Source organism: Temnothorax longispinosus, unplaced genomic scaffold (genome assembly GCF_030848805.1).
Source record: "Temnothorax longispinosus isolate EJ_2023e unplaced genomic scaffold, Tlon_JGU_v1 HiC_scaffold_29, whole genome shotgun sequence".
In the NCBI taxonomy this organism is placed as follows: Eukaryota; Metazoa; Arthropoda; class Insecta; order Hymenoptera; family Formicidae; genus Temnothorax; species Temnothorax longispinosus.
In genome coordinates this window covers 140,539-160,759 of record NW_027270110.1, presented here as the reverse complement: position 1 = coordinate 160,759, position 20,221 = coordinate 140,539, and the positions used below count along the sequence as shown (strand labels likewise).

General features: G+C 35.4%; 2 protein-coding genes and 1 long non-coding RNA gene across 3 annotated transcripts; 1 reads left to right on the top strand and 2 right to left on the bottom strand.

Annotated features, from left to right (window-relative positions):
• The first annotated feature begins 808 nt into the window (after positions 1-808).
• On the top strand, positions 809-3,891 carry LOC139824204 (uncharacterized). Its single transcript, XM_071796701.1, has 4 exons — positions 809-1,411; positions 1,945-2,842; positions 3,331-3,578; positions 3,694-3,891. Exons 1-4 carry the CDS (start codon positions 809-811, stop codon positions 3,889-3,891), a joined length of 1,947 nt encoding a protein of 648 aa, XP_071652802.1.
• Positions 3,892-8,890: 4,999 nt separating this feature from the next.
• LOC139824191 (F-box/LRR-repeat protein 4-like) lies at positions 8,891-10,432 on the bottom strand. Its single transcript, XM_071796689.1, has 3 exons — positions 10,062-10,432; positions 9,634-9,979; positions 8,891-9,492 (listed from the first exon to the last, which is right to left on the bottom strand). The coding sequence occupies exons 1-3, from the start codon at positions 10,399-10,401 to the stop codon at positions 9,141-9,143; spliced, it is 1,038 nt and encodes a 345-aa protein (XP_071652790.1). The 5' UTR covers positions 10,402-10,432; the 3' UTR covers positions 8,891-9,140.
• Positions 10,433-11,724: 1,292 nt separating this feature from the next.
• Positions 11,725-14,013, bottom strand: LOC139824190 (uncharacterized). Its single transcript, XR_011735035.1, has 5 exons — positions 13,602-14,013; positions 13,225-13,455; positions 12,682-12,781; positions 12,028-12,592; positions 11,725-11,935 (listed from the first exon to the last, which is right to left on the bottom strand). It is a non-coding gene; the product is annotated as an uncharacterized lncRNA (long non-coding RNA).
• Between the last annotated feature and the right edge of the window lie 6,208 nt (positions 14,014-20,221).

The following is a 20,221-nucleotide window of genomic DNA, read 5'->3' as shown; positions in this document are numbered from 1 at the left end:
ATCCACTTTACTTATGCGATAGATTCAAGAAATTGCCCGTACCTAAACGCATCGAGACAGTAAGAAACGCGAAAATTTGTTACAACTGTTTACGTTCCCACCGGGAATCTCCTTGCAAGTTCTCTAATTGCACTATTTGTCAGAAACGGCATAACACGCTCTTGCATTACGATCAGTATGCAAGCACGAGTAAACAGGATGCTTCGAAGCCCGCGACCGCCAATCCCGAATGACTAACCGACTCGAACGGGGAGAGAACAATAAGCCTTGCGACAATATTACCCATATCAGCGCCACAATTATTGACGAGTGCGATGGTATACATCCGGGATCGTGAGAGTAATCTCATCAAGGTCCGTGCTTTACTAGACACGTGCGCTACCGCGAATTTCATTTCCGAATCCATCGTAAAACGTTTAGGAATGCGAGTCATGGCACACTCAATACCGGTCGGTGCGATTAACGACACGATTACCGAATCACGAGGTTTAGTAAGAATTACGATACAATCGACTAGCGATGATTTCCGGAAAGAATTAACATGTTTAACGATACCGACTATTACAGACTTAATTCTATCGGAAATATTTCCCCGAGAGTCGATTAAATACCCGCAAATATCAGATTAGCCAATATAGATTTTCATCTACCGAGACCGGTTGATTTATTGATAGGTTCGGGAACAACGTTATCGTTATTTTCCGTCGGTCAAATTAATATCTCCCACGCAGGCCATGACTTATATCTACAAAAGACGCGTCTCGGATGGGTGATTGCCGGCGACGCGACAACAAAGGGCGCGACGAAAATGACATGTCATTTAACGGCTTTAGAAATTCAATTGTGCAAATTTTGGAATATCGAGGAGATCGCGACACGTAAACCGAAATCTAAGGAAGAGATTAAATGTGAAAAACACTTCTCAAACACCGTGCATCGCGATAGCACCGGGCGATATGTGGTTCGTTTGCCATTTCGTGAGGAAAATCACTGTCTCGGCGAGTCGCGAACTATTGCACTTAAACGCTTAATATCATTAAAGCGTAAACTTAATGCAAATGCCACGCTAAAGATGGAATACACACGGGTTATAGAAGAGTATCTAAAATTAGGGCACATGTCAATAATAGAATTTCCCGAGGAAGACGGATTTTACATGCCCCATCATGCAGTGATTAAAGAATCAAGCCACACCACTAAGGTTCGAGTGGTATTTGACGCGTCCGCGAAAACTAGCAACGGCGTATTTTTGAATGACCTATTAATGACAGGACTCACGATACAAAATAAACTATTTGCACATTTAATCAGATTCCGTATATACGTAGTTGTCATTACGGCCGACATAGAGAAAATGTATCGCCAAGTCCTATATGCGAAGAAAATAATGCAAGATGTATGGCGATGCGGAGTACATTGGGATGAGTCGGTTCCGCAAAATATATGTACAGAATGGTTAGAGTTTGCTCGGCAATTAGAATTAATAGGCCAGTCAAATTAGACAAAAAAAAGCCGCATTTTACATCAAAATTTGCCGCATATTACATCAAAATTTATTGAATTTTTGGGGTCCTCAATTTTTGGAGGCTTGCCCAGGGGGGGCTCAATTTTTGACGAATCGGAACGAATCACCGCTCATTTTCTTCGTTTTTTTAAGCCCTACAACTTTCTCACGAGCAAAAAAGTGCTATCTATTAATCGAAACGAGATAAATGCAAAAAAACCGCGAAAATTATGGTTTCCCCTCCCCCCCCCCCTCAAAAAGCTCTGGGTCAAATACCCCGACAACTCAGAAATAAGCTTTTCTAAACACCCCCTACACGCCTAAAAAGGAATAAAAAAGTTCGCATCACTTTCGACCTCAATGTCTAATTTGACTGGCCTATAATAAATACGGTTTCCTTTGAACGCAGATTATTGATAAATAATTATCAAAACGTTCAGCTACACGGTTTTTGCGACGCTAGTAATATCGGTTACGGCGCGTGTCTCTACGTACGTTCAAGAGGAAAAAACGGAAAGATTGTCACTAGACTACTATGCGCTAAATCCAGAGTCGCGCCATTGAAATTGATCACAATTCCCCGACTTGAACTTTGTGGCGCATTACTACTAGCACGATTATACCGCGAAACGATAAGTGAATTAGGTATTAATATCGATGAAACAACCTTATGGTGCGATGCAACCACAGTACTGCAATGGTTGAAAATTTCACCTCATTTACTTAAGACTTACGTGGCGAACCGAGTCGCGGAAATACAAGAACTATCCAGCGGGATCAAATGGCGACACGTTAGGTCGGAAGACAATCCGGCGGATGCGATATCAAGGGGTCAATTACCCCACGCCTTCTTAAAAAACCGCACCTGGTTTACTGGACCTCCGTGGCTGGGTGAAAATGAGGGCAAGTGGCCCAACGAAAGGATACGATTAAGCGAAATACCCGAAACAAAGACAAACACGTGTTTAACGGCGACATCCGGTAGTTTAGAATTATTTGAAAAATATTCCTCTTACTCTAAATTGTGTAGAATCATCGCGTATTGTCGTCGTTTTCGACATGATAACCAATATATTGGATCATTATGCGCGGAGGAAATCAATGAAGCGGAGATACGTATTTTAAGGCTTCTACAAGCTACGCAATTTTCAGAAGAAATTAAAATCCTTAAAAACAAACACGTAATAAACCAAGGGAAACTTGCTAGTTTAAACCCGTTTTTAGACAAAAACGATTTAATTCGCGTCGGAGGACGTCTACAAAAATCACAACTGACATTCTCACGGAAACATCCAATCTTGCTACCGAATCGACATCGCTTAACCGATCAGATCATACGTGAGTTTCATGAAGCCCATTACCACACGGGAATTCAGACTACCTTATACATATATTTTCCGACAGAAATTTTGGATAATAGACGGCCGAAATCAGGTGCGAAGAGTGATACGTGCATGCACGCGTTGCTTTCGTTTCGACGCCAAGGCAATAGAATATAGAATGGGTAATCTTCCGGCGGTCCGTGTACGCGAAGCGATACCATTTACAAATACTGGAATTGATTTTTGTGGCCTTTTTTATATAAAAGAAAGGAAATATCGAAATAAAACGCGAATCAAATATACGCGTATGTATATTCGTATGCATGTCTATAAAGGCGATACACCTCGAAGTGGTAAACGATTCAACATCCGACGGATTTCTCGCGGCATTACGACGATTCGTTGCTAGACGAGGAATACCGAGTCATATCTATTCGGACAACGGAACTAACTTTGTGGGTGCAAATAACCAGCTGAAAGAACTATACGTTTTGTTCAATTCAGATAGACATAAAACTCTAGTAGATAATTTCTCAAGCGAACGTTGCATCAAGTGGCATTTCATACCACCAATAGCACCGCATTTCGGCGGTCTGTGGGAATCGACTGTGAAGCTATTCAAACACCATTTTCGACGCGTTGTTGGCGATTCTCTATTCACATTTGAGGAGGCTAAACACTTTCACAATCGAGATCGAAGGAATTCTAAATTCCCGTCCTATTACCTCTCTTTCTTCCGATCCGAACGACACGTTAGCCTTGACACCAGCTCATTATTTGATTGGCAAACCGCTAACCACCCTCCCGGAGGGAGATCTATCTTCTGTTCCAGCTAATCGACTATCTACATGGCAACATATTACGAAGGTCCGGCAAGATTTCTGGGCTCGTTGGAATCTCGAGTATTTGAACGAGCTTCAAAAACGCCATAAATGGACCAAAGATGGACCGGAGTTGAATATAGGGACCGTCGTGCTCCTGAAAGAAAAAAATCAGCCGTGCTTACAATGGGCACTAGGCAAAATCACCACACTAATACACCCAGGTGAATACGGAGTAGCTTGAACGGCCACGGTCAAAACCGCAACCGGAGAATTAAAGAGAGCGGTTAAACTTTTTTGTGTCCTTTGCCGATTGAAAATTAATTGTGCGAAATAATGTATTGTCAAGCGAGATAATAATAAGTTACTCGCTATCGTTTTTACATATCAATTAGATGCGAGCGTTATAGCTACTATATATAAGATTGATCGTTACCCTCTCAACGGGGGGGAGCATGTTGTGTCGCCGGTAAGCGAAAGTCGTGCACGACGTAGCCTATAAGAGAAATAAATATATATATAAGGGCAGCGACGCAGATACACACACACATATATAAACAATAACAAGGCGGCATAATTTCAAGCGTCTTCGGTGCCTGTGATGTGGGATCCGTGACTTCCGCTATTTCCGTCTCGTTTCCAACAAATTAGGTCGTCGTGACTTGACATATAAGTTGATTGGTGGATGTGAGCAAATCAGAGGGCGGATCTAGGATCCACCAATCGAGCGAATCTTGCATTTATTAACAATAGCGGGAATCGTGGCGCGCGGCTACCGCGACTCAAGTCAGTTGGCATTAGTCAATCGAAGAGCACGGTCATAGCGGAAGCACGATCGCACAATTTAGATATATATGTTATACGAAGCATTGTCGCGACCCGAGTCGTCTCCAAGGCGTCATCGCGATCCGAGCATAAGCTCGAGACGTCATCGTGATCTTGAGTCGACATCAAGGCGTTGTCGCGACGTGTGCGTGTGTCCTACGCGTTATTACATGCAACCATCGGCTCGACCTGGGGCACATCCTCAAGACGTTGTCGTGACCGAGTACGCGAATATATTATATACGAATAATAATACGAAACGCGAACGCATTACTGTGCACCTTGCCAAAAACGGACATTGTAAAAATAATATGAATAAAAATAAACAGACATACGAAACCACAGTGTGAATACGAAATATACGAATAGTGTTGACGCTGAAAGACATTCCAGACATTGTAGTTAATTTTTTAAGAAATATTAGAAACGATCAGTTAAATAAAACTATTGTTCATAAATAATATAATTTTTAAATGTAACTATTTTGGACTGCTGCAATAATTATATATTTTCTGTTTCATAAAAAATATATTTTCTCGAAATTGTAAAAAAATAATTGTTTTCGTCAGTTATGAAAGAATTTCTTATAAATACGTTTCTTACGAGGGGACCTTCAGGCTAACGGATTTTTGTTTTTTTTTGTACTTACTGTACTTGAGGGTCATCACCCGGACATCAATTTCCCAAAGTATTAAGGCGCGCTTTTCAGAAAAACTCGAGAAAATCGACTTTGAAGAATTCCGAGCGCGTTATATGTACATACATAGAATTTTAATTTTAATGTAAAATTTATCAAATCATATTTAATCATGGTTTTCAATAAAAAACTTACATCTTCTTATTTTGAATTGCCACTCGCTTGAAACATCGTACTTTATATTCAAGTAATTTTGAAATCGAATATTTATAATAAATTAAAATTTTGGTACAAAAATGAAAACGTCAGGTAGGAAATAAAATACTTTTATATTTTTGAAAATTACGAGAAAATACAGCGCAAAAATGATATTAATAAAATATTGTTTAATTTTTAAAAGTGAATTATATGATATGAAATATATAGTATAAAACATATTGTATACAGTCGTTTTACAGTAAAACGACTGTATACAATATATTTTATACTTATGATAAATTAAAATTTTGATACAAAAATGAAAAACGTCAAGTAGGAAATAAAATACTTTTATATTTTTGAAAATTACGAGAAAATACAGCGCAAAAATAATATTAATAAAAATATTGTTTAATAATTAAAAATTAATAATTAATAATTAAAAATTAAACAATATTTTTATTAATATCATTTTTGCGCTGTATTTTCTCGTAATTTTCAAAAATATAAAAGTATTTTATTTCCTACCTGACGTTTTCATTTTTGTACCAAAATTTTAATTTATTATAAGTATTTGATTTCAAAATTACTTGAATATAAAGTACGATGTTTCAAGCGAGTGGCAATTCAAAATAAGAAGATGTAAGTTTTTTATTGAAAACCATGATTAAATATAATTTGATAAATTTTACATTAAAATTAAAATTCTATGTACATATAACGCGCTCGGAATTCTTCAAAGTCGATTTTCTCGAGTTTTTCTGAAAAGCGCGCCTTAATACTTTGGGAAATTGATGTCCGGGTGATGACCCTCAAGTACAGTAAGTACAAAAAAAAACAAAAATCCGTTAGCCTGAAGGTCCCCTTGTTAGTTCTGAAACGATCATTGTTTCATTTCAAACTGTTATTACGTTTGTAAGGCTGATCTATCTAAACAAGAGTGCACAAACATGTCGCAGTTGTGTGTATTTATGTCAATGAAGAATATGTACCGTACTACATCCACAACTGACCAGCCACTAATATATAGAATAAACCTTATAATAGTGATTATATACGTCCAATCCGCAAAATGCAAAAATAAGGGTGCACCACAAATAGTTCAGTTTCACAAAGAATTATAGATCCTTTAGACAAATGCTGCTCAGTAGATAAAATTAAACACATACAAAAAAAAAAAAATTCTGTCGCTAAAGTATCCATTTACGAAATAAAGAGAAGCATCTGGAAGAATTGCGTTTTGTATGCAAAAAATTATAAAAATTCCAAACTAGTGATACATATCACAGTTATGAATGACTTTCACAAGACAAAGGCTTTAAAAAGAAATAATTTTAAAAAGAATTGAGTACCTATCCTGAGAAGCTTCAAAACTCGTATAAAAAATATAGTCCAGTCAAAATACGATTAGACCTAGAAAAAATTGCAACACAAGGTTTTATTACGTCATTGTGTTCAGAAAAATATACTGAACAACATATTCAAATTCCGCCATTTTCTGCTATCCCTAAGTATGTTTTTTATTAACAATTTATAAACAAATTCGTTTTTCTCCACAAATACAATGAATTTTGAAATTTTTGTAGAGATCAAAGTTGTAGAACAAACAAATATCTACAAAAAATGTTCTTATAAATTTTTTGAAATATCTCATATTATTTGAGATATTTGCAACAAGAGCTACTAGGCTACGCGCGGAGCGGAGCGGGAAGTTCTAACAAGCACACGGCAGTCTCTACCGGTCGCTGCTAGTTCTCTAGGTTCTACAAGGAACTTGAGTTGGTTCTCGATACTAGTATATGTGTTTATGTATACACACACATATATATATATACACTATATATATACACTACCCTCCATAAGTTTGGAAACACTCTATGACAGATGCTGTACGTGCGACTATTTACAGATAAATAGTCGCACGGCAGCGATCTGTGCAGATTTTTGATATAAATATATCGTAAGACGTTCAAATAATCATATATATTTCCACCTGGGACACTTGCAACACTTGTACATGCCGAAAATATGTCGGATGATTATTTCGCGACACCGAAGTGCTCGGAGTTGAATTTGTTGAACAGCGAATCACAAGTCACAGGTGCACCTTTGGGAAGTTCTCCAGCAAGAATGGAAACGTATCCCGACTGAACTCCAAAAGTTGATCCACCGTATGTCGAGAATATGCAAGGCAGTCATTAAAGCAAAAGGTGTGGTTACTTTGAGAAATGTAAAAATTAATGGAAATTCTTTATTTTAAAAGCCTGTTGAATAACATATGTACTATTTTCTGTATATTGCATTTTATAGAGTGTTTCCAAACTTATGGAGGGTAGTGTATACATATATGGGACAATCCACGTCACTTTTACCTCCCCTTTGTCCAAAATTGGTATGGACGGATTTTAATGACTAAGGGCGGAAAATGTTCGTCTTGAAAAGAGCTTTCGAAAAGCGTGTGGCATATATGCGCAATTCAACATGGCGTCATAGTTATGGCTGCTTAAAAAGATAAATTCAAAATTTCAGATTCAACATGACGCCATGTTGAATTGCGCATATATGCCACACGCCTTTCGAAAGCTCTTTTCAAGACGAACATTTTCCGCCCTTAGTCATTAAAATTTGTCCATACCAATTTTGGACAGAGCGGGGGTAAAAGTGACGTGGATTGTCCCATATATGTATTGTGTGTGTATACATAGACACATATACTAGTATCGAGAACCGCCACTCAAGTTCCTTGTAGAACCTAGAGAACTAGCAGCGACCGGTAGAGACTGCCGTGTGCTTGTTAGAACTCTCCGCTCCGCTCCGCGCGTAGCCTAGTAGCTCTTGTTGCAAATATCTCATATAATATAAAATATTTCAAAAAATTCATAAAAACATTTTTTGTAGATATTTGTCTGCTCTACAACTTTGATCTCTACAAAAATTTCAAATTCATCGTATTTGTGGAGAAAAACGAATTTGTTTATAAATTGTTAAAAAACATACTTAGGGATAGCGAAAAATGGCGGAATTTGAATATGTTGTTCAGTATATTTTTCTGAACACAATGACGTAATAAAACCTTGTGTTGCAATTTTTTCTAGGTACCCCCCCTTTTTTTCCGTATTTTGACTGGACTAATATTCAAGTGACGAAAAACGAATGGGTTTGAATTTGTATAAAGTCGGAAAGTTAATCGGGATGTTCCCAATGATTTAAGCCAAAGGTCTAAACAAATAAAGTGTGTTTGAAAAAAGCACATTAAATCAAAACAAGGAAACAAAATTTTAAAGAACTTGCCAATTCAATTTAAAAATAATAAGTTTCACGAAAGAACGATTGCAGATATGGCTCATGGTCTGGAAACTGAGATTATCGCGAGAAATTATTTTTGCATGATACTGCATGGATTAAAAGTGCAAAATCAAATTTCAGTTTGTCAGAAATAGGTTTAAGTTTAGAAAATTTTTTTTGGGCGTGGGAGTGCAGAGGAAAGGGTGGAGGCCCTCCCTCGCAAACTTCTAAATTTTTTTATACTATAATATATGTAAATATACAAGAATCATTTCAAAACTTTTATTTATTCAAATTTGCGCACTTTTACATCACTGCGCATGCTTTCTCTGATGCTTATGTATGTACTTGTACATACCCTGTCGATATAGAATATTTCTTAACCCGAAAATTGTCACTTTTAGTACTTTATAACTTTTGTTTCTACTTGATAGCGACGATTTTAGCTTTTATATTCGAATTTAACACGCCAAAATACATAATATATTGTTAAATTTCAGCCAAAACGGTAAGAATGCCACCTTCCTTCATATTGCTCATTATTATCATCATAATAGAATTCCTTTGATATTCAAGGATGGACACGTGTGGATATTTTTCCTTCGCCTGAGCAACGAACGCCTGGCCATCACGCGTGTCCATGCACCCGTACCGCATAACGTAGATTGTTTGTAGTTAGGACACTGCTCAAGAATTGCGAAACTAGATATACCCCACAAGTATAATTGTCTTAAGTTTTTACACAGTGTCAGATCATCATTGTGGACGTAGAAATAATCGGGACAGTACACAAAATTGAGATCCATCAAATTGATTTCTTCTAAGCGTTGACAGGAGAAAAACAATCTATGCAAGCTATGCTTATCGATTATGCAACTTCGTGCCGGTGCGTTTCCGTTTCTGTAACAAAAATCATATTATTATACGGTTTTTCAATCGCAATAAGAAAAACAACATAACCGTTTCATGATGTTTGCAAGAAATGTAAATAAACATTTTGATAAAGAATGTGTTTTAAAAGAAAATCTAGCACACACGTACATCTCAATCATTGTCAGTTTTCGTAAATTCTTGCATTCAGTGAGGGCATGAATACCTTGCGATGTAATAATATTGCCCGATAAATCTATTATTTCCAAGTCTGGACACGAATTTCTTAACTGTATTGTGATTGCGTCTAAATGTAATAATCTTCTATGATCGACCGAAAAACGCAGCATGCCCAAGTTTAAGTCACGCATCCGGCGAGTTTTTTGAAGTATTTTGCAAAGAGATTCAGCTCTTATACCGCAGCATTCAAGGTCTAATTTCTCTAGAAATTCTAGATTTCCGAGACTCGAAACTTCTTGGTCCATTCCCTCCAGAGTACAATAACTGAGATCCAATACTAAAAAAAAAAAAAAAAAAGTATATATTAGTCACATACGGTTTATCTGTAATCTTAACAATCATATTTATTTATTATGTACCTTTCAAATTTTTGCATATCTCTAAAATTTTTAATATAGATAATTTGTCAACAAAATTGCAGCTATTTAATCGTAAGTGCGTTAAACCATCGCCGCAACTCTGAAGAAAGTTTACGAAATCCGGAACAGAAATGCAGCTCGCTGTAAGATCCAACTGTTGTAAATATTTACATTTGGATGCAAAATAAGACAGAATTTTATCATAACAAAAGGATGAATCCCTAGAGTACTCTTTTCTTAAATTTCGCAAGTTCAAACATTTAAAAAGAAAAGGATCCTGTGTTAAATTATTGAGGCGTTTATTTACTTGGCTCATACGGCAAAACGACCTCATATCCATAGTATTTGGTAAATATGCATATTAGGTCAAACCTCACCGATGACCTTGACCTTGACATATGTTGTCAAGGTCACTCTCCTGAGTGACCTTCAGAAGGTTTTAGCCGGCGGTCATTGTTTATTAAAAAGTTATAAACAAAAAAAGTTTGAAAAATATAGCAGATATTTTGAGTATTGGAAGGCATAAATGACTAATATATATGTCGAAACAGTTCACGCATACGCTTTCCACGCGAACCGAGGTTCACGCACACCCCCCCGTGCTTTCGGGGGAGGTGCGATAGCCTCGAAATAGTTCACGCATACACTTTCCACGCGAACCGAGGTTCACGCACACTCCCCCGTGCTTTCGGGGGAAGTGCGGTAGCCCCGAAATAGTTCACGCATACACTTTCCACGCGAACCGAGGCCCGAAAGCAGGGGGGGGGGGTGTGCGTGAACCTCGGTTCGCGTGGAAAGTGTATGCGTGAACTATTTCGGGGCTACCGCACTTTCCCCGAAAGCACGGGGGGGTGTGCGTGAACCTCGGTTCGCGTGAAAAGTGTATGCGTGAACTATTTCGGGGCTACCGCACCTCCCCCGAAAGCAGGGGGGGGTGTGCGTGAACCTCGGTTCGCGTGGAAAGTGTATGCGTGAACTATTTCGGGGCTACCTCACCTCCCCCGAAAGCACGGGGGGGTGTGCGTGAACCTCGGTTCGCGTGGAAAGTGTATGCGTGAACTATTTCGGGGCTACCGCACCTCCCCCGAAAGCAGGGGGGGGTGTGCGTGAACCTCGGTTCGCGTGGAAAGTGTATGCGTGAACTTTTCATGCGTGGAAAGTTAATATGCGAGATGCCACATGGGTTAGATGACGCGCTTTAAAAGTATTCAACTGTTTAAAGCGCGTCAACTAACCCATGTAAGTATTCTCTGCTTTAACAAAAAGACTTCAATTTATCAACAATTTACTACTTTAAATGTTGTGTTTTGGTAAAGCAGCGACTTTCTCGCGAAATAAAGATATTCTCTGCTTTTAAAAAAAAACGTAATATTAGTCATTTATGCCTTCCAATACTCAAAATATCTGCTATATTTTCGAAACATTTTTTGTTTATAACTTTTTAATAAACAATGACCGCCGGCTAAAACCTTCTGAAGGTCACTCAGGAGGGTGACCTTGACAACATATGTCAAGGTCAAGGTCATCGGTGAGGTTTGACCTAATATGCATATTTACCAAGTATTTTAATATCATTAGTATTATTTCATCCTGCAAAAACAAAACATAAAATTTTAATACATGAGATTATATTGTAATAAATTATAACGAAAAATAAACTTTAAAAATATTTTACAGAAAACGCAGAAAAACTGTCAAGTTGCTCCTTGGAGTCTCCCAAAGAGAGTTTGATATCTTCTATAAATTTTACATAATTCCAATGATTTCTTAATAAAGGGTAATTCACATGTCCCTGCTTAGAAGATGGCACATCTTCTTCTCGAGATACTTGCATGTGCGCGAGCTTACTCTTGTGAAAACTCGTTGCTACATCGCTGCAAATAACATTGAAACACATTTCATTATTAAGTAAATAAAATAAGATTGAATATTACTTAATATCGACTGATATCGACAATTATAATACCTTTTACAAATAACGCAATATTTAGGAAATTTCTTTTGAAGATCAAATATATCCGAGTGTGCATTTTCATAATCACGTGTTGTATTATAAAAGTCCTCCAATAGATACATGTTCCAAGCATCTTTCTTTTGAGAGTCATTTTGTTTTTGTTTAGAACAACAAATACAATAACTCGAACAAGAATGTCTTTGTACCCAAATGCGATGTAACAGTTCAGATAAACTCTCATCTTCAGGATTTTTAGGTAAAATCAATTTTGATGTACCGATCAGCAACACAGCATCTAGCTGTGTGCAAGAGTTGGATATAAATTTTAGTCTGAGCTTTTTGGTTTTAAACCTTTGGTTACAAGACCGTAAAAACGGGGAAAATATCCGTGATTCCGAATGTCTGCGTCTATAGGATGTAGAAATTCCGTAGAAGTGAGGGTTCTCCATCCCACAATGGAAGCCACCGACTCTCATCATCAAAATCTTGGGCCCAAACTTCAGTTACGTTCCCATATAATTATATACTTCATATATAGAGACTCGGATTGGATATACAGCTTCATGAAATTCAAGATCTTTAAAATAGAAAATTTACGTATAACCTTTTCTGAACATAAACATTTTTCTTGCCAATATCTTGTTTATCAATTCAGATGTTACGTACCAATATAATGATAATAAGCATCTCTAAAACGCTTTGATGCAAAAGTATATGGCACTTGTTTCTGCCATGGAGATATTGAAATATCGAAATCATACTTCTTCTGTAATAAAGAGCAAAAACCCAATTATAATAAAGTGACGTCAAATGACGTCTTAATAACGTCTATGACGTCAATAAGACGTCTTTAGAAGTCATCTTTGCTACTTGGGAAAAAGTACTGACTATTACCAAATGTTGTAGCATAAAATCAGATTGCGATTACTTTCTATAGAAATATAATATAATTGTATATAAAAATAATAATTATAGAGATAATAATAATACAGATATAATATCAGGAGAGGATTATTACTATTCCAACCCAGAGCTGTGTTTCAAGTCTGACAATTTAGTCGGCGCGCAGTTTACTATGTAAAGTTGGAAAATATATAAAAATTTAAAACTTTAAAATAACTTTTGCACATCATCAATCGCGTCTCAATTAGTCCGCTTCTTTTATATTCGTGAATAACAGATATAAAATCAGAAAATGCACATACGTACCATAAGAAAATTTTCATGGTTTGGAAAATTGCGAGGTGTTCCAATTATATTATTACGAATATTACTTATGCTAGTAGTATTCGTATAGTTTTTTGCGGATATATTGCTGTCCTTCACAAATTGATATATGAAATCAACATAATCCTCTCCTACCACTACTCTGTCAGTATAAGGATATTGGACATCACTATCGCAATGTGAAGATTGATAATTGGATGTCATGTTCTCTCTCTGAAAAAAGATAAAAGATATAAAGTAATAATATAATAAAATATAATAAAATGTAATTATCTTTGCGCTTTGTTAGCATGTCAAAATGCTATATCATAATATCATATATTTATTATAATTATACTACAAAGTATACTTATACTTACTTGTAAGAGAGTTTATTTTCTTGTTTCCACGTGTTGAAGCGGTGAAGGAAGCGTACCGTTTGACCACGTACGGCACGTACCACGTTGCGACAACATTTTTCTACTGGACCTGCTGGACCAGCCAATCAGATATATTTTTATTTTAAATCAGCCAATTGGTGACGTGGTCGATTGGCGTGGCCACTCAAGACGAACAGTGGTCACTCGCGGCACTATTTGCAGCTCGCTGTCGGTAATAAAGCGGTCTGTATTACCGATAGATACTCGGCATTTTGTGCAACGACGATCTTTTTTTTCAAGACACGGAAGGGCTCAGACACAATTAGAAAAATAAAAAATAAGACAAAGGAATAAGGAATAAGGGAATGTCGCATCTCACTTCAGTACACGTACATTAAAGTGAGATGCAACATGCCTTATTCCTTATTTCTTTATCTTATTCCTTATTTTTCTCATTGTGTCTGAGGCCGGTATTTATTCTTCAAGATCGTCTTAAGTAATGTCTTAAGACGCTAATACGGCTCTGTGATTGGTTCATGACATCTTAAGATTGAAATTAAAACGGTTTTATGCTAGGTCTACAATCCGAGTCGTAAAGTCGTGAGTCGTAAGAATTGACCAATCACAGTCGATTATTCTCCTCAAATTCGATTGTGATTGGTCAATTCTTATGACTCACGACTTTACGACTCGCATTGTAGACCTAGCACCTAGCATTAAATAACTATGAATACCGGCCTAAGTTTATTTCGCTTGCTTCCATGCTGCCAGTGGGTATCACCAGAGAGAAACCTGGTGTAGGAACTTGTGTAGGACAAAATGAGACGCTGCGTGAACATAGCGTCTCAGTTTGTACTGACGCGTTTTTTGAAGGAAGCCAGAACTCTCAATAATTTGTGAGTTTCTGCAAAATGAGACGATAGCTTCACACACACGTTAGGAAGAGAATGTATAAAGAATTATTAACGGAGATATTTTAATTTAAAAGATCATTAAAATATATATTTTCAGGAATGTTTTATAGAGGAACGAAGTTTCATGTTTTCTTCACTTTATTTTAAAAATTTATTTTTATTTTTTAAGTAACAAAAATGCTCTTTTTTCTGTTATATCCTGGTCACTATAAATGACAGACGATGTAAATAATTCTAGCTGTTTTAGATATCTGAAACGCAAAAAGCTAAAATTTTCTTATTCTGCAGGAGAAGTGTGGCTATCGTCTGAACTAGAACTAAATCAATATTTCCATTCTGAGCGGCTTTTTTATTTAAAATATTATAACTTTTTTCAAAATTTTATTAGTATTTTATTAAAAGAAAATGTTTATTCTAGTTCAGACGATAGCCCATATCACTTATTCTGAATATGAAAATTTTTGGTTGTTACGTTTCTGATACCTAGAACCAGCTAGAATCATTTACTTCGTCTCTCATACTTACGTCTTTTAATGATCAAGATATAATATAAAAGTAACAAAAAAGAATATTTTTTTTACTTAAAAATAAAAATAGATTTTTAAAATAAGATTAAAAGAACATGCAAAGTTTAACGTTCCCTTATAAAAACGTTTCTTCGTTCCCCTATAAAAAATTTTTGAAAAATACCTATTTTTAAAGACCTTCTCCGGCTCCAGTCATACTCAACTTGTATTCATGCTTAAAAAGAAAAATTTATTTTACTAAAGTTAATTTACTAAATATCACATATAACAACTAAAATAAGAAGTTAACTTCAAATCGCGTACTTTACACAAGTATTTCTCGAAAACGAGTACCGCAAGGGTATTGAAACTTATCGCATATTATTAATTTTCTATTTTTATAAAGCATCATATACTAGTCTTTCAAAAACATTTAGAAAAAACTTTTTTCACAATTTATTAAAATGTCTGTTTCACAATACCTCGGAATAGGAATTCCGTGTTAAAAGTTAAAACTTTGAAGCTCAATTTCTCGATTTTTAATACCGCAAAAGGTACTAAAATTTATACTACACATAAAGCATACCTATAAATTAATGTATGTTCACAGTTTCAAGAAAATCTAGAGAAAATCGATTTTCCGGAGAACGTCCTTAAGATCTTTCAAACCAGAATACGCTCTTGTAATTTATTATTTGTCATTAACATATTTTATTATTAATCACATACATATAAGTGTGAGAAAGCATATGGTACAAAATAATTTCAATATTCAAATTATTGTAATAATAAAGAAATCAATTATTTACATTTTCTTCTGTGTGTGTATGTGTGATGTTATTAACAATAGTTTCTTTGCACGTTTACATTTCTTTTGCAGATTTTTTACACGCTTAATTTTCACAAGTGTGATGTCAAATACAGACAAGATTTTTGTTTATCTGCTATAAGCGTTATTTTGAATGTAAGATTTTAATAATCAAATGTTTTTAATAATCAAACATTTTCAAACTGCAAGCGAGGGACAAGCAATATCATCTACAGCATGTATCCTTAAAATACTACGATCTTTTCTAGCAGCACTAGCCACTAGCGTATAATTTGTCCACCGACATTACTAATTTCTTCTGCAGCAAAAAATGTTGAACAGTTTTCTCGAATGGTTGTAATAACGTCTGTATGTTCTTGCATTATTAATTCGTTAAGGTATTGCTCACATTCTCATTCTATTAACAAAGTTTTGAAAAAGTTATAATATTTTTAATAATATTTTTAATAAAATTTAAAACTATTAATTTAGAAATTACATCTTCTGACCAAAAGCGTTGGTCAAAATTAATAATGTCTCGATGATTGATCCGAAAAAGTGCTGTGTGAATCCGACAAAGCGAGTTGGCTCACGGTTTTTTCAATGTTCATATCGGTAAAGACGTTATATATTGCCGGTTACTGTCGATTTAAGCTGCTTTAACTGTTATTCTATTCACTGGCGAAATAAATTTATTATTCTGATTTTTAATAATATAAGAGAAATAAGACCGTTTTATGTGACCGTTATACAATCAATCAATATTAAATAAGCCGTGTACGATCCGAACTTGGATCTTAATAGCCTAATAATATTTTTATGTATAATTACACGTATATTTTTTCCAATCTTAATAAATTGCGCGCTGACTAACTTGTCACACTTACAACACAGCTCCTGTTGGAGTAGTAAATTCTTTACTATTATTTAAATCGTTTTTAATTAGAGGGGTGTGAGGTGATTTTATTAATCCAATAAGAGCTGTGTTGTAAGTCTGACAAGTTAATCGGCGCGTATTATAGTTGATTAAAATTGGAAAAATATGTAAATATAGTATATAAAAAATATTATGAGGCTACTATAAAATCTAAGCTCAGATCGTAAATGGTTTATTTAATATTGATTAATAATATATTTTTGATAAAAAAACCGCCTAGAACCTAGAATGGAAAAAACTGTAAGCTTTTAACTAATTTTTACAGTGTTAATTAATTTTATTGTTTTTGACCAGCGCGATATTGTAACGATTTTGTATAGTTTTTCTATTGTTAAATGTATTATTTTCTCTTTTGTTTAGTTTTGCGTTTGTCTTGACGTTGTCAGGACACCACGTCAACGATGCAATTAAGTTTGTTATGCGGATCGGTGTAACTTAATTAAAGCACTTGATAAGGACCGGAATTCGGTCGAAACGTCGTGCAATCTTGTTTCAATTGGCCAGTTGGGTCAAAAATAAAACGACTTATTTAGAATGGAAATATTGGTTTAGTTCTAGTTCAGACTATAGCCACATATACTTCTTCTGAATAAGAAAATTTTAGCTTTTTGCGTTTCAGATACCTAGAACAGCTAGAATTATTTACACCGTCTGTCATTTATGGTGACCAGGATATAACAGAAAAGAAGAGCATTTTTGTTACTTAAAAAATAAAAATAAATTTTTAAAATAAGGTAAAGGAACATGCAAAGTTTAACGTTATTCACTTTCTTCGTTTCCCTATAAAAAGTTCCTGAAAAATATATATTTTAAAGATCTTTTAAATCAGAATACCTCCGTTAATAATTCTTTACATTCTCTTCCTGACAGAAGAGATTTTACCACTTCTCAATATAAATATAAATTTATCTTGTTATAGTTTTATTCGATTATTCCGGCGTTTTTATATTTGTGATTTAATTAAATTATTGTTTACTTTGTTTATATTATTAGATGATTGTTTAATGTTTTAGTCTATAGACTAATGTTTAATGTTTTAGTATGTAAACTTGAACATTAATTATCATGTTTTTTTATATTTATCTTCTTCTATCGTAGTAATCCGTTCCAAAAAAGACTAAGTACAGTCGAAACGTTAAGCATGTGTATTGTTTATTTAAGAAATTGTTTTTATTTTAATTCAATATCTCTCTGTTGTTGCTCGTGGCCGCTTATAAACATTAATAGCTAATATAAATTTAATAAGAGTAAAAAGAACATTATGAACTACTTTTTTTCTCGATATAGTTAATATGTAGGGTAGACCGGGGCACGTTGTCACACGGGGCACGTTGTCACATCGGCTTTATTTAAAAAACTAATAACCAGAGAGCAGTACCCGTCATTCCCAAATCGTGTTAGTGTATGCCCATCTTTGGTGTGTTTACAGTGTTGAGATTGCTCCAGCCGTGTTGACGTAAAATCAACTTGAAAGTTTTTTGCGACTTTAAGTAAAATTTTATTGTCTAATATTCAACGTACTGGACATGAAGCTTATGTTTTTTCAGAATAGACCTTTATATTATCTTAAAGTATGTACTTTTACCTACCGCGTGCAATACCTAACCTTATGGAATATCTCAAACGTGTCGGCCATGAGGCTGTTTGAAGTAAAAAAATGCCCTCGGGACACGTTGTCACGAATTTGATGGGAATCTATTGCGAATCTTCGGATGACGATAACGAGTAAAAATATTTTATGTTTAATCACCGACATGATTATTAAAAAAAAAATATGTGTATCAATAAGTTGCGCATTCGAGTGGACCTCTTGTATTTAGATTAAGACGAAAACTTCGTGCTTTTGAAAATAAAAAAGACACATACCAAAAGGATTTTTTGCGACTCCAAAGTTTAGCAACTTTTTTAACATTTTTAACTTGCTGCCTCCGCGCATACATTTTCCACGCGAAACGAGGTGTCACATGGGTTTACAACTTTCCATACGTGGAAAGCTCACGCATGTACTTTGCAGGCACACTATGTGTCTAGTTTAATAATAGTGAAGCCTCCCGCTGGAAGGCGGAACCTACTGCCTTCACGCATACACTTTTCACGCAAACCGAAGTTCACCCCCAAACCCCTGTTTTCGGCGGAGGTGCGATAGCCCTTCTCCCGCTTACGTGTGTACTGTTTATACACACACAATTAAAGTATTATTTAAAAATTCGTATTAACTTTCCACGCATGAAAAGTTCACGCATACACTTTTCACGCGAACCAAGGTTTACCCCCACCCCCCTGCTTTCGGTGGAGGTGCGGTAGCCCCTCCCCCGCTGACGTGTGTAGCTACTGTTTATATACACACAATTGAAGTATTATTTAAAAATTTATATTAACTTTTCCACGCATGAAAAGTTCACGCATACACTTTTCACGCGAACCGAGGTTCACCCCCACCTCCCCCTTGTTTTCGGGGAGGTGCGGTAGCCCTTCCCTCACTTACGTGTGTACTGTTTCTCTCTCTCTCTCTCTCTCTTCTCTCTCTCTCTCTCTCTCTTCTCTCTCTCTCTCTCTGTCACTGCTAATTCTGTGTATATTATTATATTATGTGATAGATTATACAAATTGATATCTCGAAAACTATGCATCGTAGTTTACAATGTTTCTGATTTTCTGAAGTTTCGCCAAAATTGATATTTATGTTATGACTTTGACGGGTATGACTTTATGGTTGTTTACATTACTTGAGAGCTGTTTTGGTTTGTTTTGCGTGGAAAATGTATGCGCGGAGGCAGCAAGTTAAAAATGTTAAAAAAGTTGCTAAACTTTGGAGTCGCAAAAAATCCTTTTGGTATATGTCTTTTTTATTTAGAAAGAACCTATTCACAAAGTTTCACCTAAATCTGAGCACGGACGTTTTCGGAAGTTTCGCCGCACCTCGTTTCATATCGACAACATATATCAAAGTTATTGAAATCGGTGAGGTCGCCCTTAATCTAAAGTTTTACCAACTTTAACACTGTATATCTTGAAAACCAGAGCGGTTAGCTCTAATAAGACCTATATAATTTTTTGTTCAGCGTTAAAAGTACTACCAGAAACCATCGTCAAATTAAGGCGCCAGGGTTATCGGAATCTTGCCCGAATCTGCTGTTAAAATTTCAAACTGGCGGATTCAATATGGCAACCCCTTGGAATAATGCAATTAATTGTTGGGTTTCTATGAAACCTGCTTTTTGGGTTTCTTTTCACTAAACACAAATTTATGGTAAAAATTTTAAAATGCAAAATAATGGATCCAAACTAAACTTTTCACAAAAATTAAAAGAGCACTTAATTTTTCTTAAAAAAATAGACAAAATTCAAGCAACTGTAACTTTGTTAAAAATAAGCAAAATTTAAGTTAAAAAAAGGATTTTAAAGCTTAAAATCTCTAATTTTAAAAGGTTACTTATTTTTTAGTTTCTGTATAA